The sequence below is a fragment of the Macaca nemestrina genome, chromosome 4 (genome assembly GCF_043159975.1).
Source record: "Macaca nemestrina isolate mMacNem1 chromosome 4, mMacNem.hap1, whole genome shotgun sequence".
In the NCBI taxonomy this organism is placed as follows: Eukaryota; Metazoa; Chordata; class Mammalia; order Primates; family Cercopithecidae; genus Macaca; species Macaca nemestrina.
Window position 1 is genome coordinate 101,609,196 of NC_092128.1, and position 26,761 is coordinate 101,635,956.

The window sequence follows — 26,761 nt, forward strand, 5'->3', positions numbered from 1 at the left end:
GGGTCCAAGGCTTCTTTCTCCCCTGGCCCACTCATGTAGGAAGCTACACTGCACACGCAACTTCATCCACATGAACCTGTTTGTGTCGTTCATGCTGAGGGCGATCTCTGTCTTCATCAAAGACTGGATTCTGTATGCGGAGCAGGACAGCAACCACTGCTTCATCTCCACAGTGAGTGAGCCGAGCAGGCCCATTAGGGCTCTGCCTGGAAGGCCCTGCACCATCCCCTTGGTTCCCTAGGATGCACATTACCTGCCTGACATCCTGCAGGTCAAGTGTGTTCCTGCAGGTGAAGGCATTGCCCTACCACCCCTGGTTTATGTGAAAACTCATGAATTAAGTTACTAGTAGGTGATGAGCCAATGTACGACATCACTTGCAGCCAAAATGTTTCCTGTCTCTTACCCTGCGTGTTTCATTTGGCAAGGCAGTGGAGGAAGGTCAGCTGGGAACACCAAATCCCACTTGACTGACGAGGAAACTGATGCTGGTCATTTAACTAGCCTGGGATGGAGCCCAGGTGCTGATTGGCCAGGGGTCTTTAGAGACACCTCCCCAGGTCTCATACCTCTGGAGGAGGTAGCATGCAGAGAAGCTGGTCTTTGAGGAGGTAAGTTAGGAAGAAGAGTGTAAAGTCCAGGGCCTTGACCAGAGGACATGCTTGGGGAGCCTCTATGAGTAGAGAGTTCTGGAAGCCAGGAATATGTATCGCCCCACCAGAAAGGTGTCCAAATCCTCATTATACCAAGGAGCCTCCTGCAGGGTCCTCTGGCTGATTCTCTCCTTCCTCCCCTCCTCTGTGGGAGAGAGGGTAGGAGCAGGAAAGTGAAGGAGGATGAGCTAGTCATGAGGAAGCTCTGTGTCTGCCACCTGTTTTTGTCCTGTGTGTGCAGTTTTGCCTCCATGAACAGCTTTGACTCAGAATCATGGGATGCTGCAATTTTCAACTCTTTGATCCAGGAATATTGACTCTCTTAGATCCTTGGGATGTTTGAGCCTGAGCATGCCAGAGCCAAAGGGCCCTAGGATTCTCCCCTGCTCCTGTTCCTGTTGGGCTCACACCCCTCACCCTGGTGCTTCTCCTTGCAGGTGGAATGTAAGGCCATCATGGTTTTCTTCCACTACTGTGTTGTGTCCAACTACTTCTGGTTGTTCATCGAGGGCCTGTACCTCTTCACTCTGCTGGTGGAGACCTTCTTCCCTGAAAGGAGATACTTCTACTGGTACACCATTATTGGCTGGGGTAGGTTCCTGGCTGTGGCTTGGACAGGCTCAGGTCCTGTGGTCAGGTGTGTCCAGGTGTGTCTTTGGTTCCACCTTCAGGAAGTGTCAGGTGAGGAGGAGGCACTGCCCTGCCCGAGTCTAATGGCCTAGGCTCTTTCTTGGACTCTTTCTCGTTCTTCTTGCCTGTGGACAGCCCACTGTCTCAGGGTGGAGTTATGCCCAGGAGTCCTCTGAGAGACAAGACAGCCCTTGGTCTGAGGGAGATGTAGACGCTTAGGAGGCCTGGGTGTGAGGAACAGTTAGAATTCCCAGGAATTCCAAGTGTCATGGGGGAATGATAGCCTCTGGGAGCCCCAGGTCTGCAGTGGACATTGGCCATATTGGTTTTCCTGTTCTCATGGACCTCTTTTTCTTGTTCTCCCAGGGACCCCAACTGTGTGTGTGACGGTGTGGGCTACGCTGAGACTCTACTTTGATGACACAGGGTTAGTACACGCTCAGGAGTTAGGGCCACAGCACAGAGTAGATTCTTACAGATGGGTTCTCAGTAGCTGCCCTGACTTCACATGAACTGCCCCCAACACACCATTCAATGCCAGGCCCAGACTAAAGCCCAGCACTGGGCACCACCTGAGCCCTGGCCCCATGCAGGTGACCCACCCAGCTGCGTCTCAACCAGCAACCCAGCAAGAGAATGTGCTAGGTCTCTGAGCCCTTGTCTACTTCTGCACTCAGCTGAGTGCCTGTTTTCCTTTTAGGGAGGGGAGGAAGCATGTTGAGGGGGAGGTCACATCCTAAGAGCTGTAGGTCTTATGGGGAAAAATGGTCCTTTCCTAGGAGCTCACTGGTGATCCTGACTTTTGGGCTTCATGCCCTGCCTTGATAGGTGAGCGGAGGGAAAGATAGAGGCTCAGAAGCAGGGGATTTTCAGAGCCAGGACCAGGCTGGAGTCTGCAGCCCGTTGGAGAGCTCTTCTTCTAGCCAGAGCTCTCTTCTCCTCAGAGAGCTGCAGTGGTGAAAGTGTTGGGCGCCCAGCTAGATGGGGCAGTGTCCTGCAGGCTTCTATGCTGCCGACTCACGGACGCAATCTTGCTTCTCTCTGTCCATCTTTCAGCTGCTGGGATATGAATGACAGCACAGCTCTGTGGTGGGTGATCAAAGGCCCTGTGGTTGGCTCTATCATGGTGAGTGTCCTTAGGATGAAGAGGAAGGGAAGAGACAGGGTCTTGGGCAGAAAGGCATGTAAGGAAGAGAAATGAAAGAGTCCCCACACAACCCTGACTTCCTATTCCGTCATGGCTGCATGATAATCTGTAACAGGGATGCACAAACTCTTTAGCTATTCCCCTAGCACTGGAGATTTAGATTATCCCATTTTTTCCTTATTACAAAAGATAGAAATAGTTTTGTGCATAATTTTGAGCATGTAGAAATATTTCTTTAGAATAAATCCTTAGAAGTGGAATTGCTGGGTTGAAAGGGGTACACGTTTAAAATTTCAGATCCCAAATTGCTTTGCAAAAACCCTTTAATAATTTATGCCTCCTGAGGAAGAGTGGCTCACTTCCCCATTTCATTGTCTACACTTATAATATCAATCATTTAATTTTTTGCACAGGTTTATGGAGGATTGCTGGCTTCTAATTTTAATGTACATTTCTCCATCTCGCTAGGGTGACTGAGCATTTGTTTCCAAACATTAATTGGCAATTTGTTGTTATTGTGGATATTCCTGTTTATTTCTCTTGTTCAGTTTTCTATCAGATTTTATTAGTTACAGTTTAAAGGATAGTTAACACTTCCTATGTTGTATATGTTGTAAGTATATTGCGATTTCTGCGTAGCATTTATATAGTCAAATGGTCAAGATTTCTCTTAGTTAATTCCAAGCCTTATTTCTGGTTGATAGAGGCCTTTCCCAACCCAAGATATAAAAGTGTTATTCTTGTTTCGTAACACTTTTGTGGATGTAAAACAAAGTCTACACTTTTTGTGGGCTATTACATGTGCATCTTCAATCCAGCTGAAATTTTATTGTTTTGTCTGGTCTGAAATGATATTCAGTTTTATCTAATTTTATTTTTTCAATGGATGGACATCCTACCCTCTCAATCCTTTTTATTGAATCCTTTTTCCATTATGTTGAAATGTCATTTTATTATAAACACTCAATATACTGGTCTTTGGTTCCAGACTTTCTATTCTAGGTTACTAATCTATTTGTCCATTCCCATGGCAGATGCACCATTATGCTAGTTACTGTAACCTTGTAGCATGTTCTGGTATGCAGATTATCCCTTCATTATTCTTTTGTTTTCTTCAAATTTTCCTTGCACGTTTACTCTTTCTGGTGTACTTTTGAATATCCTTGTCGAGTTGCACCAAACAAGTGTAATTAAGATTTGTGTAGGAATTGCATTGCATTTACAGACTAATTTGGAAGAGAATTTATTTTCTTAAAAGACTGAGTCATCCTCTCCAAGAATGTGGCATGATTCTCCAAGTATTCAGTCTTTCTTACAGAGTCATTTTGGTTAAGCTTTTTAGTTTTCTTCCCTGTTCTTGCTATGTTTACCTCTAAGGTGTTTTCCAGTTTGGGCTTTAAGTGGGTCTGGGAATCATTCTTTCATTGTATTTTCTAATAGACTATTGCTAGTGTACAGGAAAGCTATTGTTTTTTATGTATTGTGTCTTTTCTTAGTTATGCTTCTGAACTCTCTTACTGGTTTTTATACCTTTTCAGGTGGTTCTCCTGGATTTTCTAGGTAGAAAATTATATAATTGTCAAATGAAAATAGATTTTGCTCTTTCTTTCCAGTGTTTACATCTTTTAGCCCTTGTTTTTGTAGGGATGGTGTTCGCTCTAGTTTTGGCAGTTACCCCTCATTGAATTGGGAAGTTTTTCTTGTTGGCTTCAGTGTTTCTTTGTTGTTGTTGTTTTGTTTTTTGTTTTTTTAAAATCAGGAATGGGTGACAAATTGTATCAAATGTGTTTTGGAGGCATTCATTCAAGTAATCATTTATTTAGTGATGGATATTTATAGTATTCCAGTTTTCCTTTGTTATGAACAGTGCCACAATGAACATATTTGTGCCTATCTTGAGCATATGTGAATATGTCTTTAGAATAAATCTCAAGAGTCTAATTTCTGGGATGAAGAGTATGTACATTTAACATTTTCATGCAGATCAGATTGCTCTCAATGAGCAAGGTACAAGAGCGCTCATTTCCCATGTCTTTGCTGAATTACACTTGCTGGTCTTATGGGGGATAATGGAAGCTCGTTGTTTTAGTCTGTTATTGTAACAAATATTAGATTTTTGGGGGTGGGTTTTTGGGGTAAAACCTTTATTAACATGATCTGTTTATTCTTTTACTGTATTGCTAAATTTTGTTTTTTAATACTTTGTTTAAAGTTTTTGGCATTGTTCATAAAATTCTGCGGTCTTAGGTACACATGTGTGTATCTGTGTGTTTTCTCTCCTCATTCTGTTTTCGTAGCAAAATTTTGTTAGCCTCATAGGTAATCCTGAAGGTTTTGTTTTGTTTTGTTTTGTTTTGTTTTTTAATTTGCCTTGAAACAATTAAGCAGTATGTAAATTACATCTTTCTTAATGTTATTCTGGAACTGGTCTATAAAATTATCTAGACCTGGTACCTTTTAATGCATACACCTTTAACTACTTTTTAATTTCTTCTGAGGTTATTGTTCTACTTAGATTTTCTATTTCTTCTTAAGTTGATTCTGTTAATATTTGTTTCCTCATTTTGTTCACTTTTCTCTCATCATTTAAAACATTGTGTGTTTATTGTCTTGCCATCTTTCTCATTCCTAAATTTGTTTAATTATATTTTTTCCTTTTTCATTGACTAACACATACAGTTAGCAGTATTACTAAGTACCAGGTATTGATTTTTTTTCGTTTTTTAAAAAATAATTTCAACTTTTATTTTAGATCCAGGGAATACACGTGCAGGTTTGTTACATAGGTATATCACATGATGTTGAAGTTACAGGTACAGTTGATCCCATCACCGAGGTAGTCAGCATAGTACCCAATAGTTAGTTTTTAGACCCTTGCCCCCCATCCTCCCTTGCTGTCTAGTAGTTCCCAGTGTCCATTGTTGCTGTCTTTATGTCCATGAGTACCCAATGTTTAGCTCCCACTTCTAAGTGAGAACATGTGGTATTTGGTTTTCTGTTTCTGTGTTAATTCACTTAGGATAATGGCCTCCAGCTGCATCTATGTTGCTGTAAAGGATGTGTCTACATTCTTTTTATGGCTATGTAGTAGTCCATGGTATATATGTGCCACATTTTCTTTATCCGGTCCACTGTTGATGGGCACCTAGGTGGATCCCATGTCTTTGCTATCGTGAATAGTGTTGTGATGAACAAACCAATGCATGTGTCTTTTTTGTAGAATGATATATTTTCCTTTGGGCATATAGTCAGTAATGGGATTGCTGGGTCTAATGATGGTTTTAAGTTCTTTGAGAAATCTCCAAACTGCTTTCCATGATGGCTGAATTAATTTACATTCCCACCAACAGTGTTTCCATACTCCCTTTTCTCTGCCTCCTCCCCAGCATCTGTTGTCTTTTGACTTTTTAGTAATAGCCATTCTGACTGATGTGAGATGGAGTCTCACTGTGGTTTTGATTCTCATTTCTCTGATGATTAGTGATGTCGAGCATTTTTTCATATATTTGCTGGCTGCTTGTACATCTTCTTTTAAGAAGTATCTGTTTATATCTTTTTCCACTTTTTAATAAAAGTATTTGTCTTTTGCTTGTTGAATTGAGTTCCTCATAGATGCTGGATATTAGACCTTTGTTGGATGCATAGTTTGCAAATATATTCTCCCATTCTGTAGGTTGTGTGTTTGCTCTGTTGACAATTTCTTTTGCTATGAAGTTCTTTAGTTTAATCAGGTCCCACTTGTCAATTTTTGGTTTTGTTGCAATTGCTTTTGAGGAGAAAGCTATAAATTATTTCCCAAGGCCTATGTCCAGAATGGTGGTTCCTAGGTTTTCTTCTAGGACTTTTATAGTTTGAGGTCTTACCTTTAAGTCTTTAATTCATCTTTAGTTAAATTTTGAATATGGTGTAAGGAAGGGGTCCAGTTTCACTCTTCTGCATATGGTGAACCAGCAATCCCAGCATCACTTACTGAACAGGGAATCCTTTCCCCATTGCTTATTTTTGTAAACTTCAGACACTGATCAAACTGGGCATGTAGCAGAGAACAAGATTGACAGAATCCTGCCCTCATGGAACAGGCTTTGTCATTAAATTTATCTGTAAAAACCAACAAACAAGATAAAAGCAAAAATAAAACTTTATTTTTGTTGATCAGTTCTCTTATTTTTTCTTATTTCTTTCTGATAATTTTTTATAATTATTAATTTCTTTCTTATATAAGTTACATTTGTGGTAATCTTTCTAGCTTTTGATTTGAATGCTTAAGTGTTTTCCAGTATTTATTATTTTTTTAATCAGTTAGTTTTTGGCTCTTCATTTTCTTCTCCAAGGGCTGCTTTGGCTACACCCAAAGGATATTGTGTAGTCCTGTGTAGACCTGTCATTGTGCCTTGTTTCTGTTTCTTTGCTCCCTTTCCTCCTCCTCTGTGACTGTTCACATAGCTTCCTACTTTGTTGAGGAAGCTTTTGTCCCCAGTCTTTATCTGAAGACAATGCTACTATTGCCACTCCCAGGCAGCCCTTTAATTAGCAATGCTTATGGCTGTCCATTCTGGTTCCCCATATTTGATGACTCTGAACTTGGAATTTCTCTAAAGAACAACTCTTACTTCTGCAATAGCCTTACTTTATCTCTTTTGGGCTGTAGTTTTCCCATCACCCTGATCCTGTTTTCTCTTTCTCTTTTAGAAATGGTTTACTTTTCTGACTTACTCATGATGTCCTTTCCTATTTCCCGTACTTCTATGGAATTCTTTTTCTTCTATCTCTTCCTTCATTTCAATGATACTGTGGGAGGCTGGAGAGAGAAATGCGAGTTATCATGCCGCCATCTTGGATTAAAAGTGTAGATGGGATCTTGACTAGGTGGGGGAGGGTCCTGCTGGAGGAATAATAGCCTATGCTGAGGCAGAGGTATAGAAAGTCTTTGCCAAGAATCATGTTCATTTGCTTTTTTTTTTTTTTTTTTTTTTTTTTGCTCCTCAGGTTAACTTTGTGCTTTTTATTGGCATTATCGTCATCCTTGTGCAGAAACTTCAGTCTCCAGACATGGGAGGCAATGAGTCCAGCATCTACTTGTAAGTACCATTGTGTGGATGCCACAGCCATTGCTGACAGCCGCGCGGGCCCTGCATTCAGGTCACAGGCAGAAGAAGGCCTGTGCTTTGCTGATAGGGTGACCTAGCATCGGCATTTGCAGATCTTCTTCTGATTAAACAGCCTTTAATATAGTTGCCCTTCCAGCATTAAGCAAACCCAGGAGCTCCTCAGCTGCATGACCATGATATGGATGGGCAGGAAGAGAGAGAGAGGGAGAGGGAGAGAGAGAGAGAGAGAGAGAGCGAGCGAGCGAGAGAGAGAGAGTGCCTGACAGAGAGACTGACTAGGAGTCAAGATGGAAAACACCAGATTTCTTAAGGGAGGTAGGTTCTTGGTTGGTTAGAAGTTGAATTTCCTTTGGGGTTCCTGGTTCTATGGGAAGGTCATGAATACCTTTGATACACTGTTGCCTGATATTCCCACCCCCAGCCCAGACTGTGGAAGTTGCCCAGTTCCCACTAGGGAGTCAGGTGGACACATTTTCACTGGTCTGGGTGTTGGAATGGGGGTACTTTCTTTCCTCCACTGGCCCTCAGGGCAGCTCTACCTCTGCATGTGGTCTTATTTCTTCAACTCCTTCCTTTCCGATGAACATCTGATTGTTTGGGGATTCTTGGGTTAGAGGGCAGCCTCTTACCATAGAGCGTAGGGCTTTCTCCACTTCATGGCCACTTGATTTGCAAGAAGTATTTCTGCAGTCATGTCCCTAACAGCCTATCTTTGCCTGCCCTCTCCCACTTCTCTATGCCCTGTCTCATTCTGAAATCAGACAGAGCACCTTCTACCTCCCATCTCTGGCCTTGTGAATGGGAGCATGACCAGCTGGGTGTGTGGGGTATGAGGACATTTCTGATGCTGGGGAGGAAGGTTGGTAGTCCCCTGTGGTTGGCTGGCGGGGGGTGGATGGGCACACTCTGGTTCTGAGGGCAGTCCCTGGGGTCCGTCTGCTGGTAAGGCAAAAGCCCTATGTGTGGCTTCCTCTGCTCCTTCAGAAGAAAGCAAGTGAGGAGGAGCTGAGGTATCTTCACTAGGTGCGTCACTGGGTGCATGGTACTGCCTTCATCAGAGACTTGGGTCACAACCTTGATGGCTGCCCTGTGGGACAGATGACAAGTGGGGCAGTGAGAGATCCCAGTACAGGGCTCCCCTAGGGCCCCCTTCCTCAGTCATTCTCCTAGGGGGAAGAAGCAGGAACTGCTCAGGGACCAAATCCCAGATCCTTCCCTAAGGCTCCTTGAGGCTTCCTTAAGGAGGTGGAGCTTGCTCTTGGTCTGTCAATTTGTTCAGCCTGGGGACCTCCCCATGTGAAACCCTTTCTCAGGGGTAGGGGATTAGCACAGGGCCTGAGGTGTCCAGCCAGGTTTTTTCTGCCTATGCAATGATTACGTCACATTGGAAAAAGTGCTTTTTTTTTTTTTTTTTTCCTATCCTTTTACTGTTTTTATTTTCATGGTTTGCTAGTTTTTTACCAATTCTTGCTTATATGTATATATTATGTAGAGGAAAATTATTCATCAATATAAATCATAAAGTCTTAGAGGCCCTGCACTGTGGGGTGGGAGGCCAGCCCTCTGCTACTACAAAACCTGCCCTAGATACATCATTCCTGCCTTCATCTCAAGGATTCGCAAAATAGGGCCCCGCTGCTCGCCTCATCTCCTGTCTAGTGTTGGACACTGCCCTTGTGTCTGGCCTCAGTTTCTCCTGCTTGGGTGTGGATCTGGTCACACACTAACAGTTGTCTCCCATATTTGAAGCTGGCAGGGAGCTAAGTCAACCTCATCTCTCGTTTGAGCTCTAGTGGTCTTGATTTCCTCCCCTTCCTGGTAGGATTTGTTCTTCTACTGAGGGCCCCCAGCCTCTTCTCTGTGGGGTCCTCTCAGCTTTCCATACTAAATAGGATACCCTACTGAACCCTGAACACACTTTGCCAGTTCAGACATTCTGCTTTGGGCAGCAAGAATCCCCAGGGCCTGGTGGGAAAGAAGTGTGAGCCAAGGTTTCAGGTTCTCCACACACAGGAGCCTTGAGTTTTGTTAGGTCTTCCTAATGCATAGATAAGGGCTACTTGTAATTAGCACATGGTTTATACATTTAAGTACTCTATTAATCTGGGACATTTAAAGATCCAGCTAGTTGGTTTGCTTCTGGCATTAAAAACAAATCGCTTTGCAATCTCAGCAAATCCTTTTTTTTTTTTTTTTTTTTTTTTTTTTTTTTTTTTTTTAGAGAAAGCCAAACCTCTGCTAGTCTTGAGTGCCCATGATTAAAAACTCAGATGGATGAAGTCTGTGAGCCAAGTGGGAGTGCCCACAGAGGACAGGGGATCAGCTTGATCCCATTCTGTCCAGCAGCATGTTTGAGTGACAGGGGCAAGGAGACCCTGTCGGCCAATGTGAGTAGTAATCCAATTGACCACACTGCTAAGAGCTGTAGGTCACTTGGAAATACTCACGACCACATCCATGCACATTTAACACCCGCAAACATCCAGCGAATCTGGTGGAATAGGTAAGCCACTGTCAAATAGAATCACCATGTTACAGCTGAGGGAACTAGTTATCAGTGAAGTGACATGAATCTAGGAGGAAGGAGGATGCCATGGCTATGGTTCGGGCAGGCCTTTCACCCCAAGCTTGACAGCACCATCATCCCTGTCCTCAAGGAATGCACAGATGAAAAGATAGCATTAAACAAGTGTACAAAATTAGGCTTCCTGGAAGAAGAGGCCCCTGGTGGGTTCTAGCCTGTGTGAAAGCCCCCTCAGCCCAGAGTGCTTGGCAGAGCTGGCTTGGAGCTGGGAGGTGTCTGCACTGGGAGGAGGGGAGAATGCCAGACTCAGGGGAGGTGAGAGGGCAGGGATTGAGGGGAGAGGGAGATTCCAGGGCTGTGCCGGAGTCCCCTGGGGTACCAGAGTTATGTGTGGGGCCGCAAAGCCCCTTCAGATCTGCCCACAACAGCTCTCCGGTTTTTTCCTCTTGTTTCCAGAACAAATTTAAGCCCGCGAGTCCCCAAGAAAGCCCAAGAGGACCCCCTGCCTGTGTCCTCAGACCAGCATTCACTCCCTTTCCTGTAGGTTGGTTCCAGCTGCTCAGGTGATAAGGGTTTGTCCTCCATAGACCAAGACGGTGTTCCTGACCCAGCCTCAGAAGCACCTGTTGGGGTCTGGGACCTCTGCAGGGGGACGGTGGCACTGAGCCACTCATCCTCTCTGACTGATGCTCCTGGTAGGATGAGTGCCAGGACTTGGGAAGTGGGCATCAGGGGCTGGGTCAGGGCTCAGCATGTGCTCAGGGTCAACTTGGTCTGGGGCAGGGGTGAGGGGGGTTAGGGCTTAGCCCTCAACGGGGGTTGGCACTCAGCCTCAGGTAGGTCAGGGTTAGCTGGAGTTGACCTCTGTGAGCAGGTAACTGGTTCAGAAAGGGGAGAGGTGAGGCTTCCAGGGTAGACATTAACTGTTCGGGGAGAGCCTCCGCCCCCTGCCTTGAAGTGAGCGGCTTAATTCCAGGGGCCTCCTCCCTGGAAGACAAGCATTGGAAGCTGCAGCTTAGGTGGAGGAGGGAAAACCCATCTGTACTCCTATGGGGTCTCTTTGGCCCCACTGGGGAGGATGCACACATCTCTGGAGATGGCTGTGCCGGGGCCAGGCATAAGTGCAGCCAGGCAGCTTTCAGTCTAGGGGCTTCCTCCATAGCCAGAGCCTTCCAGCTCACACAGCCTCCATCTTCCACTTCCATAGCACCTCCTCCCCTGCCGAGGAGCACCCGATCCTCAAAGTTCATGTTAGGGGCCGGCAGCAGGGAATTGTTACCCTCATGTTGCAGACAGAGAAACTGAGGTCCAGAGAAGGAAAATGGCATCACCTAAGATGACCCAGCAGTCAGTGGCTGAGCAAAATCCTGAGCTAGGGTGCCCAGACTTCCCAACCGGGACCCCTCTGGGCTGGCCGGGAGTGTGGAGGGGTGGCTCGTCCTTGTGGTTGGGGAGGAGGTGGTGGTGGGTAGGAAGTTCCCAGGATCTGTGAGCTGTGCTGCTAGTGGGGTGCCAGTGTGGTAGGTAGTACTTCTGGGACTGGGCAGGGCTCTGGGGGTGGCATAGCATCTTAGTATCAGGAGAGACCCTATGGAGTGTGTTCAGCTTAGTCCACCACATTCTGTGGACCGCCAAGTGGCCAGCACCACATTGATCCCTAGGACTGCAGACGTGAAGAAGAAAGGGATGCTGCCTGCAAAGGGCTCCCTGCAGGTGTCTCTGTCTAGCGTTTCTCTGGGTGTTTCCCAGGGCTGTAGCCCAGCCAGCCTTGCACACAACAGCTGCGGAAGCATTTCTGGAGTTTGGCCCTCATAGAAACTGTGTGCTGGATCCCTGGCTGACAGATGTGAGTGCCGAGACATGGAAATGGCTGTGACCTTCCTGCGGACACACAGTGAAGCTGTGGCGGAGCCAGTCCTGGAGGCCAAGGCTCTCTGACTGGCAGACGTGGGGGTGGGTCCTGCACCTGTGATAGGGTCTCCCACTTTCTGAGTCAGGCTGCTCTGTTCTCCAGACAGCCCCACCCAACACCCTTGCCTGAGCTTTTAGTCTCTTTTGGATCCAACTCAGAGTTTATCGCGTCAGCCAGTCTAGGTTCATCTCTTCTTCCTGACTTAATTTATTTTCCCTTTTCCCTACCTGTGACTTTTCAGAGATTCTGACATCTTTCTGTCTCCCGCCCCATCTCTGGCTTTCCTGCACTGTTTGTTCTTTTTCTTTTCCATGAGTCCTTTTGGGCAGAGCCATTGAAGGTTTGGGGAGAGACTTTTCCTTAGACTCGTCTCCTTCAAGAGCCCTCCAGGGTCAGTCCTCCCCCAAGCTGCTCCTTGATCTGCCCTCCCTGACCCCCATCAGTGCCACACAACTTCGCCAGGTGCAGAGTTTCCCAGGAACTTGTCACTAAATGGTCTTTGGAATACTTTCAAAGAAACCTTAACAAAATCGGAGGAGTCTATGTTTACCATAGAAACATCTAGGGTCCAAGAGGGACAGGAACAATCTTGAAGCTAAAGAAAGCAGAACTACAGAGGAGAACTTCAGAATTTGGGGTGAAGGTTTAAGGTTGGCATGTAGGAAGCAACAGCTGAAGTTAGGGGGGTCTCCTGGATCCTGATTTCTGTGGTTTACCCAAGCCAAGGTTGAGGGGTCACTGGCCATAGGAGAGAATAACCAATTATTATTATTTTGAGGCAGAGTCTTGCTCTGTTGCCCAGGCTGAAGTGCAGTGGCGTGTTCTCGGCTTACTGCAACCTCTGCCTCCTGGGTTCAAGTGATTCTCCTGCCTCAGCGTCCCAAGTAGCTGGGACTACAAGCACCTGCCACCACGCCTGGCTAATTTTTTGTATTTAAGTAGAGACGGGGTCTCACCATGTTGCCCAGGCTAGTCTCAAACTCCTGAACTCAGGCAATCCACCTGCCTCAGCCTCCCAAAATGTTGGGATTACAGGTGTGAGACACTGAGCCCAGCCTGAGACTAACCAACTTTTCAGCTAGGGCAAGGTACATAATAAATTTGAAGAATAGAATAGGTACCATTTCTGTATACCCAGTTAAGCTCTTTTAATTGAGAAAAACATACTTATTTGAGTCTGTCTCTTTGTATGTGTGCGAATAGACCTTTGACATTCATTGAGGAATCATGAAGAAGCTTCTCAGGTAGATGAATACCTCCTAACAGTGCTTCTCAAGCTTTGGCATGCATGTGGATCTCCCAGGGATCTAGTTAAAGTGCAGATTCTGACCACAGGTCTGAGGTGGCACCTAGGATTCTGCGTGTCTAAGAAGCTCTCAGGGGGTGTTGGTGTTGATGGTCTGGGGGTGGCAGTCTGAGTAGCAAAGCATCAAACCAAACCTCAGCATTCCTCTTCTGGAAAAGGGGATCTGTAGTTCCCACCTCGCAGTGTAGTGTGAATTGAATGGTGCTGTTTATTGAATGGGAACCCCAAATCCATTATGCACAGATGTCGGGGGAACCTGGGTTTGCCCCATCTTGGAAGTGTGTGACACAAATTCTGGCCTCAGTGAAATGACACGTCACCACCTGTCAGGTACCTTCAGGCTTACTCTTAAAGAACTGGAATCACACAAGGCAGATCCTGAATGCTAAGGGTGTGGTCTCTGTAGCTGTCCTCATTTGCATCAGGTCCAATCTGATTTATTAATTCACTGACCAGCACCAGGAGCCTCAGAGCCGTGTGGTACCTGAGGAGAGTTAACGAAGTAGCAACCCTTCTGCAATCTGAGAAGATGATACAGCTCATCATCTATCTCTGACACATCTGTGAGAGAAGGGGAAAGTGTTCATGGCTTGTGTCAGCCCAAGTCCAAGCAGGACCATACTGGAGACACAGAGAATCAGCCTGAGACCTCCCTGAGGAGACAGAAGTCCTGGGTCCACCCAGGAGAGTGTAGAGCGAGATTGCAGCCTGGGCCCCCCTCCTTGAAGTGGTTTGTTTCTGAAAGCCATGGGGCCATGCCCAAAGGCGCTCCTCTTAGTCTTCAGCCCCTGCCCATTGAACTTTTATCAAGAAGTCCAGCCCAGCACTGTCCCTGAGAACTCCCTGCAGTGATGGGCATGTCCTATGTCTGTGCTGTCCGATATGATAACCGCTAGATCCATGTGGCTGTTGAGCCCTTAAAATGTGACCAGAAAAACTGAGGATGTGGGTTTTTAATTTGATTAATTTAAATTCAAATAGCCACATATGGGTAGTGGCTGTCGTATTGGAATAGTTTAGGTCTGGATGAATTAACAATCCATTCAATCTGACTTACCTCTGTCCCCTGTGTATGTGCTGATTCTGAGTTGCTGGGGGGCTCAGAGGGAGGAAGCTATGGACCAGAGGAGAGGGAGAGGGTAGAGGGGAAAGACCAGTGGACGGACACCCAAGTTGACCTTCACAGCCAAGCCTAGAACTGGCCTGATTAGAAGCTCAGGTTGCCTGTGCTAGGCAGTGCAGAAGGTCCGCAGCGTGAGTTTCCAACTCTTGTCTTGTTGAGTGGGACCTCGACGAGGCTGGGCTCTTAAGCTTGGAGCCAACTCTGGAGGCAGCCCTGACTCCCTGGGTGAGACCTAGCCCAGGCCACCTTCCGGATACACACACCCTCTAAGCCCACCCACCTATCAGTGGTCCCAGTGTGAGTGTGAGTGCGTGCGCGCGTGTGTGTGTGCGGCCATGCACACTCATGTCCACATATAGGCGTGCGTTTCTCTGTCCAGAGCTGCCCATGTCTTGGCCCTTGGCTCCCTCATTCTCCTCCATGTGACTGCCCTGGCCCTGTCTCCATACCCTCTTCTTTTCTGCCTAACCTGTAAACTGAGTTTCTTCGCTGCCTGGTGCCCCCCAGCTGACAGAAGTGCTAATCTTGTCACACCCAGCAGCTGCGTGCAGAAATGCTACTGCAAGCCACAGCGGGCTCAGCAGCACTCTTGCAGGATGTCAGAACTGTCCACCATTACTCTGTAAGTGTGCGTGGCCGACGCTGTGGCCAGGAATCCTGGAGGGGTGGGGGACGCATGCTGCCACTGCCGCTGCTGGAGGAGAGTGGAGAGCCAGCCTGTGCCTCCCAGGCCAAACCCATTCCTGGCTGTTGCATGTTGGTGTCTGTGTGTCTTGTGAGTTCTCTGCAGCCTCATGGTCATGGGGTGGGTGTGCAGGGCATGGGGATGGATCTACGGCCATTGTGAGTGCTTCCTGAGGAGGCAGCACCCCATGTTCTCTGCTGCTGCTGCCTGGTGTGTGGCCTTCCTCAGTCCCCACCTTCTCTGAGCTTCAGTGTTTTCAACTGCAAAATTATTTCCAAGAGTCTCAGAGCCTGAGTTCATATAGACCTTCCCCTGCACAGGGCAGGGAACTCCACTCCAGTGTCCATAGCACTTTGTGTGTGAGTCAGCATTAACTCACTTAATCCCCACAAGAACTCTGTGAGCTGGGTCCTTGTATCATCACCATTTTGCAGATGAGAAAACTGAAGTGCTGAGAGATTAAGTCACTCACTCAAGGACCGCTAATTGGCAGAGGGAGGATTTGAACCCAGGGAATCCTAAGCACTTTGCCCCAGGGAGTCTCTGGCTGGAATATCAGACTCAATTTGGACATTCCTTTTACTCAGGGTACCATTGTCCCCCTGGGCAGCCCACTGTAATTTGGGCATCTCTGATGCCCTTCTTGGTATTTTAGGACTCTTCTGCCCATTGCTGGCTCCTCAGGGCAGGAGGACAGAGGCTTAGTCCCCATGTCATTATGGGTAGTGGCTCACATCATATGTTTCTGTCTCGAGACCTCGGTTAGCTTAGAAGCACAGTCCCAGAACGCTGGGCTCTAGAGACCCCTTGTCTGTGCCTATTGCCCCATTTGCCAAAGTGGCCACTGGGATGCCCTGGCTCCTCAGCAGAAGTCCCTGACTGTTCTGGGGCTGCTGTAGGGCTGACGGGGAGGGAAGGTGTTGCCCTTGGACTGTGCTGTGGAATGCCCTCACTACTATCACTGCACCCACCTTGGGGCTGGGAAAGGCCTGAAGCGTCACTGTTTCTCACACTCTGAATCCGTCCCATGTAATGCCACCACGGAAGCTGGAGAGATTTGACTTCTTGGTTTCCAGGGCCCTTTTCAGACTACAGGGACAGGTACTTGGAAATGGTCCCACCTGTGGGGATGGAGGCCAGGAGGAGGAAGGCAGGGGCCACAGGCATGTTCTGGGGCCAGCTTCCTTTCCTGGACTCCTTCAATAGACATCTTTTTAAAAGTAGGCCCTATAGGTAGGGCCACAGAGGAATCCCCAAGACATCCGTGTCCCGTGTTTCTGGCCATTTTCCTCTGCATTCTTGACTTTCATTCCTTCTACAAGCACCCCCTGTTGCCTTCCGGTGCCAGGCATGGATAACCAGAGATGAACAAGACCCGAGCGCCCAAGAGATAATTGTTTTGAGGATGCTGAGTCTCTCATTCTAGGCCTGTGTGCCACATGGATTTCTTCATGGAACAGGCATTTTCCCAGTGTCAGCTCCCTGCCCCAGATAAATGAGGCACCACTCCCACCTTCAGGGAGTCACAGTCAAAGACAGACAGATAAGAGGAAGGCTGGAAGGATGGACCGGTCAGGATTACATCTGGGCTCAGCAGGAACCTGCTCGGATCCTGTTGGCCCTTGTCTGTGAGCAGGGTGGGAAGGGGTGGGCACCCACACTCACGGTCCTCTTCCTTTCCGGGCTGAGCTTCCTCTGCCTGAAGATCTCCTCAGGCTGCTCCTCCTCCCACTGTGTCTCCTCCTTCCTTCCTTCCTTCTCCTCTCTTAGTGTAAGCTAGGAAGTCAAGGGCCTCACACAGACTCCAAGAGTTCGGCTTCTCTAGAGATCTGGAGCTCCCATGTTCAACAGAACGTTCTCTCCCAGAAAGGCTGGATGAGGGAGAGAGGAACACGTGGTATATTTGCCCCAAATCAAATGACTGCTTCATGCCTGCTGTCCACCCCCCGGGGACTTAGCTCTGCCGGGAGCTGGGGAGGCTGATTCTCTGGAGGAGCCGGGCCGGATGCAGATGCGGGGGAGGCTGCATCTGCAGGGCAGAGCTGGACTCTCTGGGGAGACCCACGGGGAGCCAGTGTGCCCACTCTGGGGGAACCCTTGGGAGCACCCCCCATAGAGCAGGACCCACAAGTGCACATGGTCCCAGTGTCCTAGCTGTGGGCTTCTGTGGCCCTGTGCCTTCAGAACGGAGCCCCACCCTGCTGTCAGCCTAGGGCCAGAGGCAGGCAGGGGAACCCCGGGAGAGCTGCCTCAGGAAGCACTGCAGTCCTCCAGCCCTTCCTCCCCTGCCTGGCCCACTTCAGAGCATTCTCCTCCACCTTTGACTCAGTTTCCCAGCAGCAGGTTCCTCCTGCCCACTTGGAGATTGCCGATGCCCAGGGTCTGTAAGTTCCCCCTAGAATCCCTCCCGAGTTTCTTCCTCTGTGGTTCCCTCACTGAGCCTTCCCTCCCTCCCTGTCATCAGCACCTCCCCATCACTTGGTGAGTGTCCGGGCTAGCCCTAGACTCTGAAAAGCCAACTGTCTCTGTGGCCTGTCGAGAACTGCTTCTTTCAGGCACCAAGAGCTTTCTTCCGGAACGGGAGAGCGGCTGCTCTGCCTGAGGACCCAGCATTTCCCTCAAGCTTCTCAGTCTGATCCCTGTGTTTTGCCCTGACTTTGCTTTTCCCGAGGGTTTTGCACGTCTCCCACGGGCTCCCTGTAAATCGTGTGCACATTTTTAGTGGCTGAACAGGCTACTGACTGGGTGCCCTGCAGACTGGGGATGTCTCCCCACAATGTCCTAGAGAGTCCTGGCAGCCCAGGCCACTTGCACTGGGAGAGAATGCTGAGGGGTCTGTGGACACGGGCCCCGGCTCGGAGGGAGAATAAGGGACTGGGGCTGAGTTCTCTGCCCTCCGTGGCTCTGGCCCTGAGCCCTGGAAGTCCCCAGCGCAGATGTTTTGCTTTCTCCCGACAGGCGGCTGGCCCGGTCCACCCTGCTGCTCATCCCACTATTCGGAATCCACTACACGGTATTCGCCTTCTCCCCAGAGAACGTCAGCAAAAGGGAAAGACTCGTGTTTGAGCTGGGGCTGGGCTCCTTCCAGGTAGGTGTGGCGCGTGGGGAGGGCAGAACTCACTGGGAGCCAGTTGCTCACCGGCAGGTGGTGCTGGAGGCTCTTTAACCTAGACTGTGAAATGAGTACTAGAGTAGAGGTGATGAGGGAGCCCTGTCTGCTGTCTACACTCAGGGCTTCTGTAAGAAGACACACTGGTGTCTGCCCATCACTGCATCTGAGTATCCTGAACCAGTTGCCCCCAATCCTGGCCCCCACCCTGGGTGACCTGAGATGGCACCTCCCAGCAGCCTGGGGTGCAGGGTGGAGTGTCCTCAAGAGCCGAGTGTGTCCACATCCTGACTTCAGCTTTCTAGGCCATGTACCCCTTGAGTTCTGTCTTACCCACCTCTAGGTCCCCAGCACAGGGCCTGGCCGCAGAGAGCCCAGTGAGCTGCACAAGTGCACGAGCAAACAGACATGAGTGAGTGAGGGGATGAGAGGGCGAACAGAATGCTGCCTCTGTGCCTGGAGGAAGGACTGGATGGACTGGAAATGAGTAAGGGGCTAGGCGAATCACGGTGAGGAAATAAGCAGGCAGGAGCAGCAGTGGGCGGACGTAGGCAGGGGCAGCTCTGGAGTGTCTGGGGATAGAGTGCCTCTCCCTAAGCCAGCTGTTTGAATTAGGATTTGATCTTGATGGTCAGAAAGTTACTCTCCAGATCTGACTTGATCTCCTCCACCATTTTACTTCAAGGCCGTTTAACCTGGCCCAGGTTCTTAGTCTAGTGAGACTGACCATGGGTCTCATCTGAGACTGGCCTCATAGGCTCATAGACAAAGCCCTGGCCCAGGAGTCAGAGCCCAGGGCTCCTGTCTCTGTGCTCGCTGACCAGTTCTGGGGTCCTTGAGCTATCATTCTTCCAATACCTCCAAGCGACAGCACAGGGCACAGGGATTGCAAGGAACTAATTTGCAGCATTCAAGAAAATGCTCCTGCTTTTTCAGTGTAGGTTTAAAGAATATATAGAGAATAACTAAGTGCATATGCTGTGCCAAGTACTTACTCTGCGTGGTGTTCCGCATTGCTGTGTATGACAGTATCTGGCCCAGGGAGGGCAGATTGGGAAGATGGCCCAGGGAGGGCAGATGGTGGACAAGGATGGCACAGGTCTATTCTGTCCTGGAGGGGTCCTACCCTCAGAAGCCTGCAGGCTGGTTAGGAGCCAAGAGAAATTCTAGGGCATTTAGGGAAGGCTTCTTATAGGAAGTGGGGTAAAGCTGGCCTTTGGGAATGGGAAGGATTTGAACAAGGGAATGTGAGATCCAAAGCTAGAATCTGTGGGATAGGACTTGCCCACCAGCCACGTGGCCTCATGGGTGTGCCCATCTTGGTAGAGTAGAACTGTCCCATCTTACCCCAGATCCCTGGGCAGGTGCCCCCATCCAGATTATGGTGTATTTCTGCTTCCTAGAGTCACCCCCTCCATGCCCCACACAGCATTTCAGAAAGTCCTTTGCTAGCATCCTCAGGCTTACTTTCTCTATTCGCAGGGCTTTGTGGTGGCTGTTCTCTACTGTTTTCTGAATGGCGAGGTAAGACCTTGGTCCTCTGGCTTCTTGGCAGTGGAAGTGGGGCTTTCTGGGAAGCAGACAGGGGAGCCACCTGTCGGCCACATGGGACTGACTCCCCAGAGGGGACTCTGCCAGGTTCCCAGCACTGAGAGGAGGGGCTGGTCACACAGCTCCTGGCATTGTGTGGTGCCAGGACCTCCTGATACCCACACCCTGTGCTGGAATCTGTCCCACTTTGCTAGCCATGCAGCTAAGGCCCCACCTGAAGAGCAAAGCTCCTGGTAAAAGTGTCAGCTCTGCTGTGCGCAGATCTCCCTGGGAGGGTCCTCTCCATAAGACACTCCATGGTGAGGAGGAATTGACAATAAGGAAGGCTGGGGCACAGGGCATAGGACCTATAGGCCATGAGGCTGTGCTTGGCACAGCTGCTGAGCCAGGAGCTGCCCAGCACTCAAGGCTGCCCCTAATTGGCCAGCCAGCCTGGCCCAAACTGTCCCCTGATAAAAGGGAGACTGAGAATTTGGAAGAGACCCCAGGGAGAGACCTGGAACCTTCTAGTAATATTCCATTGCCAGAGATGTGGTTCGGGGGCTCCCTCTGTACCCTGTTGGGGTGAAACTCTTGAGCACAACCCGAAACAGAGGTGCCGGGGCAGCAGTGGGGACTGAATGGCTAGGATGGATTTGAGAGTAGGCGGGAGTCTTTGCACCAGTGCTTGGGTCTTAGCTGCATCACCTTGGCAGGCTCCTCCTTCCTTTGCATCTGAGCAACAAAGAGATTGGGCTCTGTGATCACCCAGACAACCTACAGAAGGATCAGATTAGGACAGACAAGGAGAGGTAGAAAGGGCCCTGCAGGTAGTGGCCAGGAGAGCTTAGAAGTGGGCATGTGTGTAGCTTGTTCAGAGCTTGCAGTGGAAGTAGGAGCTGGAACTGGAGAGGGTAGCTGTAGGTGCTGCTTCCAGTTGTGCAGTCTGTGCACTGCACAAAGGTGCTTGACTGAAAAGGCATATGGAGCTTGAGACCCAGCCTGGCCCCCACTCACCATGCTAAGAGCTACATGGGTGTGTGTTTTCCCAGAGGGGTGCATTATTTAATGGCTTTCAACCCTGACTGCCCACTGGAGTCACCTGGGAAGCTTTAAAAAATATCATGTCGGCCGGGCGCGGTGGCTCAAGCCTGTAATCCCAGCACTTTGGGAGGCCGAGACGGGCGGATCACGAGGTCAGGAGATCGAGACCATCCTGGCTAACACGGTGAAACCCCGTCTCTACTAAAAAATACAAAAAACTAGCCGGGCGCGGTGGCGGGCGCCTGTAGTCCCAACTACTCGGGAGGCTGAGGCAGGAGAATGGCGTGAACCCGGGAGGCGGAGCTTGCAGTGAGCTGAGATCCGGCCACTGCACTCCAGCCTGGGCGGCAGAGCGAGACTCCGTCTCAAAAAAAATAAAAAATAAAAAATAAAAAAAAAATAAAAAATATGATGTCTGGGTCTTGTGCAGAGCTTTTGATGTAATTGTTCTGGGGTATGACCTGGGCACCTGGAATTTTTAAAGCCCGCCAGGTGATTCTAATGTGTAGCCCTCTTACTGGTCAGCCAAGAGAGGGGATCCTTTCCCGATCCACCTGCCCTGTGCGGCTGCTTGTTAAAGATTTCTTGAAGGACCCGATGGACTAGTCTCTGCCTGGCCTGAAAACAACAGGAAGCTGTTAGGAGGCCTTGCTCAGAAAGTGGCAGGGGAAGGGGTTGTTCAGGTCAGCTCCTCAGAGGCGCCCCTGCCTACAGCTGCTAAAAGCCCCCACTGGAGACCTTGAAGGCCGCAGGCTGCAACTGGGGAGGGGGGAGGGTGGCAGTGCCAGTCTGGGAAGGGCCCCAGGCCAGAGGGCCTGGAGGCTGGAGAGGATGTCCACCTGGAAGTCATGTCCACCTTGCTCCCTGCAGGTACAAGCGGAGATCAAGCGAAAATGGCGAAGCTGGAAGGTGAACCGTTACTTTGCTGTGGACTTCAAGCACCGACACCCGTCTCTGGCCAGCAGTGGGGTGAACGGGGGCACCCAGCTCTCCATCCTGAGCAAGAGCAGCTCCCAAATCCGCATGTCTGGCCTCCCTGCTGACAACCTGGCCACCTGAGCCGTGCTCCCCTCCTCCTCCTCTCCTCCATCCACAGGCTGGGACTGCAGGCAGGCGCCAGCCCACGCATGTTCGCGCCTCTTCCCTCCCCTTGGGCAGGCCCTGGGCCGGAAGCTTGGCTCCTGAGGGGGGAGAAGGAGGCAGGGCACAGACTGGGATTGTCCCCTCCTTGTTTTGGTACTGGTCCCACTCACTGTGGTCCCCTGACCCCAGACATGTAAATACTCCTCAAATTTGGAAAAGTTGTCCCATCCCTTCCCCCTTTGCCCCAGTGTCCCCGCTCACTTCCAGTCGGGTCTCAGCTCCACCCCACTGTGTCTTGGTCAGCCTCAGTGATGGCCTGACCCCAGCTGTGAGGCCTTGTGAGCTAAGGCTGAAGAGACCTTGCCTGTGGGAGCTGGGGTGGTACCTGCCCCAACAGCCCCCCATCATCTGATTTTGGGTGTGACCCCTCAAGTGTGCATGCCACCGTGGGGCTCTTCTCAGTCCTGGACCCAAGTCCCTGGCCTAGCAGAGGGCCAGCTCGGGTGGCCAGCACACTGCTTGGTGCAGGCCTCCTGGCACTCGCCTGGCATCTTGGTGTCTGGGTGCTCAGCTCCTGGGTCCCAGGGCAGTGGGACAGCTCCAAGGCTTTTCTCATCAGAGACTTCAGTTTGGGTGGAGAGTGTGCAGGTCAGGGAAGGTTCTGGTGCTTTTCATTTGATCCAAAAGGAGCTGAGAGCCAGAAATGTGGCTGTGATTGGGAAAGAGATGGAGTTTGGGAGGCCCATGGAAGAAAACCTTCGCCATCTCCATTGTTTTACCCCCAGCTTAAGATGGACAGGATTCTTCTGGTCACCTCCCTTCCACCTCTTCCACCCTCATGGATGCCTTCCAGAAGCTGTCTCCAACCATGCCCACCACAGACAGCCCTTAAGCCGTCCCCTCCCCATCTCCCCTAAGTCAAAGCCATGACTAGGATGTACCAGCCGCCTGCCTGTGATGTCGGCGAATCCTGAAGCACCTGCACCCGAGTCTGGGGCCCAGGGCTCCTCAACCTCCACCCCCATGGATGATGTGGAGCCCCAGACACCAGCTCCTCGGGCCTGGACTCAATTATTGAAATCTCTGAGACCTTTGCAAAGATGTCCCTTATATGCCCTTGACCTTGACTCACCATGGGCTGCTGGGGTGTCGGGAGGAGAAGCCACACCCACCATGCCCAGGAGCAGAAGCGGCTGCTGATGGGGCGGCTGCTCCCCACCACCCGCCCTGGCTCCCCAGCTGCAGGTTGCACACCCTCAGCCTGAGAATGTACAATAGGGCAGTGCCCAGCTGAGGAGTCAGAGGAAAGTGCTAGAGTACGTGGTCCCTGTGTGGCCTAGCTCATTCCGTGTCAGCATTTGGTATTACTCCTGTCCGAGTTCTGTTTGTGGACTTGTTTCATGATGATGTTCTGGAATGCTTGGGGACTTTGGGTGGAGGAGGATGTTGCTTCATTTTATAAAGAGGAAGGGGCCTGGGGGACTTGGGAAAATGTTTCTGGAGAGGCTTTCAGAGTGGCTGGAAAAGGCTCTTGCTGCTGTAATTTAGAGAGGAGCTCTGTGTCCCTGGCCAGTCAAGTAAGTCCCTGGGTCTTTGGCAAAACCAGAGGAAGAAAGGAGCTACCTGCCCTTTCCTGGGCATGCTTGGCGACTCAGATTGATCATGGAGTGTGCAGTGGTCCTTCTGCCCTGCACCTGACCTCATGATCCCCTCCACCTGCACTGACGCAAGGGTCCTGTGGCCATCTTGCACTTTGGGTACGGCTAGGGGGTCTGGGCTGCTTGGAAGAAGCCCGGGGTTCAGGAAACTAGACTGTATCCCAGTTGGGTTCAGACTGCTGTGACTGTGGACATGATGCTCCCTGTTCTGGGCTCCAGTTTTCCCATTTGTGAGATGAGGCAACTTCTGCTGCTTCTCTAGGCCCTGTACTTAAGTGATTTTTCCAGTTCAAAGCCAAGGCAGGCAAAAGGGCATGCATCATTGTGCCTCCTATCAGGTTTTGATGAGTGTGTGTGTGTGTGTGTCTGTGTGTGTGTGTGTGTGTGTGTAGAAGGATGGAGACAGGATGCTGTTTATTTTCCATTTCTTGGAAATGGACCCTCTGTCCCTTCCATTTGGACACCACAGTGGAAGCTGATGGCCTGGAAGGAAGGAATAGGTCATGGACATTTGAACAGGTGCCTTGGGCATGATATATAGATGCAGCCATATATACCTTGCTGGGGTGGGGTGCCACCTCCAGTGGCCACCTCCAGATCCAAGGAGCAGCTCCCTGGGGATGGACCCCATTCATTCATCATCACTCCCAACAGCAGATCTGTTTCATTGTGGAAGAAGAAACTTTGGCATTACACAGACATCATCACAAAACAGTAAAAAGAAAATCAATCCTGAACCCCATGCAGTCTGCTGCTTCCTGAGCCTGGCCCTGTGTCCTCATAGAGGTTCCGGGTTCCTATTGGTTGGTTGGTTGGTTGGTTTTTCTGTCTGAATGAATTTTTGCCAGTCTTGTGAGCAGATATACCTGATGGATTCTCAATGTTCCAGGAGGTTCTGGCCTTCAGGGTCACAGGCAGTAGGGGGACGGCATAAGGTCTGTGTAAAACCCTTCCCTCTCTGACCCTCTGTTTTCAAATCGGTAAAATGGGCAGCAAGACTAGATGATTTGTACGTAGCCCAACGCATCTCTGGAACTCTGTCTAAACACCAGCCATCTACTTGGAATGGGTCCCAGGACTGTGGTATTTGCCTGGGCCAGGAAAGGATAAGAAATACTGTCAAGTGAAGACAGCTTGAGAGGCTTGGGAAAAGTGGGGCTGGGGAGGAGCAGGCTTGTCAGACTCCACCCCTGTTGATGATCATTCCTGGAAAGGGGGTTCTCGTTCTATGCAATCCTAAAGGACAAAACTCACCCATGGGAGGCTGAATTATCCTTGGGATGAAGAAATCGCTCTTTCCCTGTCACAACTGTCCAGCCAGGGAGCAGGGAGGCAGTGTCAGGGAGGGACACTCATCCTGGGGGAAATGGGATTCCAAGTCAAGGATGCTGAGGCTGTCAGGGAGCCAGAGAGGGGGGTCCTAGTGCAGGATGTGGGTGGCTCTGTGGTGGTCCCCAGCACTGCAGACTTCATGACTCCCCACTTAAGTCCAAGCCACATTCTCTGTCCCAGTGTGTAGCTCTGTCACCCTGCTTGACACATCCAGTGGCCTACAGTGACTCCTCTCTAACCCCACCCCCTCCAAACTGGGTTCTTTGTGGAACAGGGCCAGGGAGCTAGAGCCAAGCCCGAGGTTTGAGAAACACTTGCATCTATAATCCCCGCCAAGGATGCCCACTCACCTCTCTCATCTGACCCTCACTCTTCGTGGAAGGGAAAGCCCAAAGGGACTCTTTTATTTTGAGTAGTCCCTTGCCCTCTTCATGGCCACTTCAAAGTGAAGCCAGCAAGTATTGATACTTTATCATTTAGTATTATCATAAAGTATTAATAGTTTATCACAAAGTCCTCCTTGAGCCCAGGGACCATGGAAGTCAGCTAGAAGAGCCCTGAGCAAGGAGCAGGGACTTGGGCTTCTCCAAGCTTTGCTCCTGGCTTATTTGACCTTGACTCATTCCCCATATGTCTCTGAGGAGGCTCACGAAATACTAAAGCTGGGAGGAAACTTGGAGATCTATAGGTCAAACCTCCCCATTGGGCTGATGAGAAGATACACGTGGGCCTAGCATGGTGCCTGCCACCATGGTGGGATCTAGTATATTTTAAAAATCTGAATGAGTAAATGGCTCACCAGTTTGTGCACAGCCCTGCACATGAACAGAATGTGACACTCAAGGCTTCCACGCAGTACGCATGTAACCTTGCACAGGAGAGGGGCTCTGGTGACCGATGGTTTTCCAGGACTCTATTGCAGGAGAAGCAATGGAGTCAGTGTGGTGTGGGGAGACCTGCTTTTTAACCTGGACTTAGCCACCTGCTCTGTGATCCAGGGCTTACCTTCTTTGGGCCTCGGCCTCCTAATCTGAGTGATGGGGAGGACTTCATTGGCATTGTTAGTCCCACAGGCCAAGGATAAGGTTGAAATGAGATGGCTTGTGTGGGAAAAGGTTTTGGAAACCACACAGATGTGGGCTTGTTCTTGGGATGAAAACTGCTGGAAGGGACTCCTTGCTGTTTATCTACTGCTTTGAGCCCTCTTGAGTTAACCTTTGCCCCATTTGTAAAACCACCAGCATCAGGAGTAAGGGGGACGCCAGAAGGCTCAGATGGACACAGAATTCTAGCTTTATCTGCATCAGCTGATTCAGTTTTCTGTTGGGATCAGAGAGAGGATACTTCCATATGGGTGACAGCAGCCATGCCCTTGGGAGTCATCTTCAAGGATCTGGGACATTTTGGTGTGCCCATTCCTTATTTTCCTGAACTCACAGTCTTGGGATGTTTCTGCACTTGGCCATGTGTGTCTTGTCTTATGTCTGTCTTCTGTAGCTTTGCCTCTGTCAGGGCTGGAGTGGTGCAGCCCCTGGCATCTCAGACATGGTTCCTGCCTCACTCGTGGGAGCTGGACCAGCCTGGGTTTCATCTCCCACAATAAAGATAAGCCCCACAGACCTTACTGCTACCGCTGCTGCCATTAATGCTGTGCTCATAATCTTGTCCAGGATGTTAAGAATGTCAGACTGCTGTAGATGACTCAATAAATGTTTTGCCATTTTTCCTGGTGGCTGTAACTTGGCATAAGTGGAGGGAAGGGAGGAGAGGAGGGGGAAGGGGAAGGGGAGAGGACTACCCCCAAAATTTGATCATCCCAGAGTAATCCAGTGTATACAAGGCCCAGTGGCCTTTAAGATTCCAAAGGAGAAATATGAGAGTGGGCCTGAGTGAGCCTAGGATGAAACCCGAAAAGTA

At 49.7% G+C, this 26,761-nt stretch overlaps 1 protein-coding gene across 11 annotated transcripts in view; it reads left to right on the forward strand.

Moving 5' to 3' along the window:
• The window catches only part of LOC105475819 (ADCYAP receptor type I), an 82,873-nt gene extending 56,303 nt beyond the window's left edge, over positions 1-26,570 (forward strand). For 5 of the 11 annotated variants that reach the window (XM_071094996.1, XM_011731352.3, XM_011731346.3 and 2 more), the window contains 9 exons: positions 40-172; positions 1,091-1,244; positions 1,650-1,710; positions 2,340-2,409; positions 7,417-7,508; positions 14,942-15,025; positions 18,047-18,176; positions 19,680-19,721; positions 21,642-26,570. In XM_071094996.1, coding sequence (XP_070951097.1) covers positions 40-172; positions 1,091-1,244; positions 1,650-1,710; positions 2,340-2,409; positions 7,417-7,508; positions 14,942-15,025; positions 18,047-18,176; positions 19,680-19,721; positions 21,642-21,830 — 955 coding nt within the window. In that variant the 3' untranslated portion in view covers positions 21,831-26,570. The remainder of the gene's footprint in view (positions 1-39; positions 173-1,090; positions 1,245-1,649; positions 1,711-2,339; positions 2,410-7,416; positions 7,509-14,941; positions 15,026-18,046; positions 18,177-19,679; positions 19,722-21,641) is intronic. The other 6 variants (XM_011731355.3, XM_011731356.3, XM_011731350.3 and 3 more) reach the window with 2 other exon arrangements.
• The last annotated feature ends 191 nt before the right edge of the window (positions 26,571-26,761 follow it).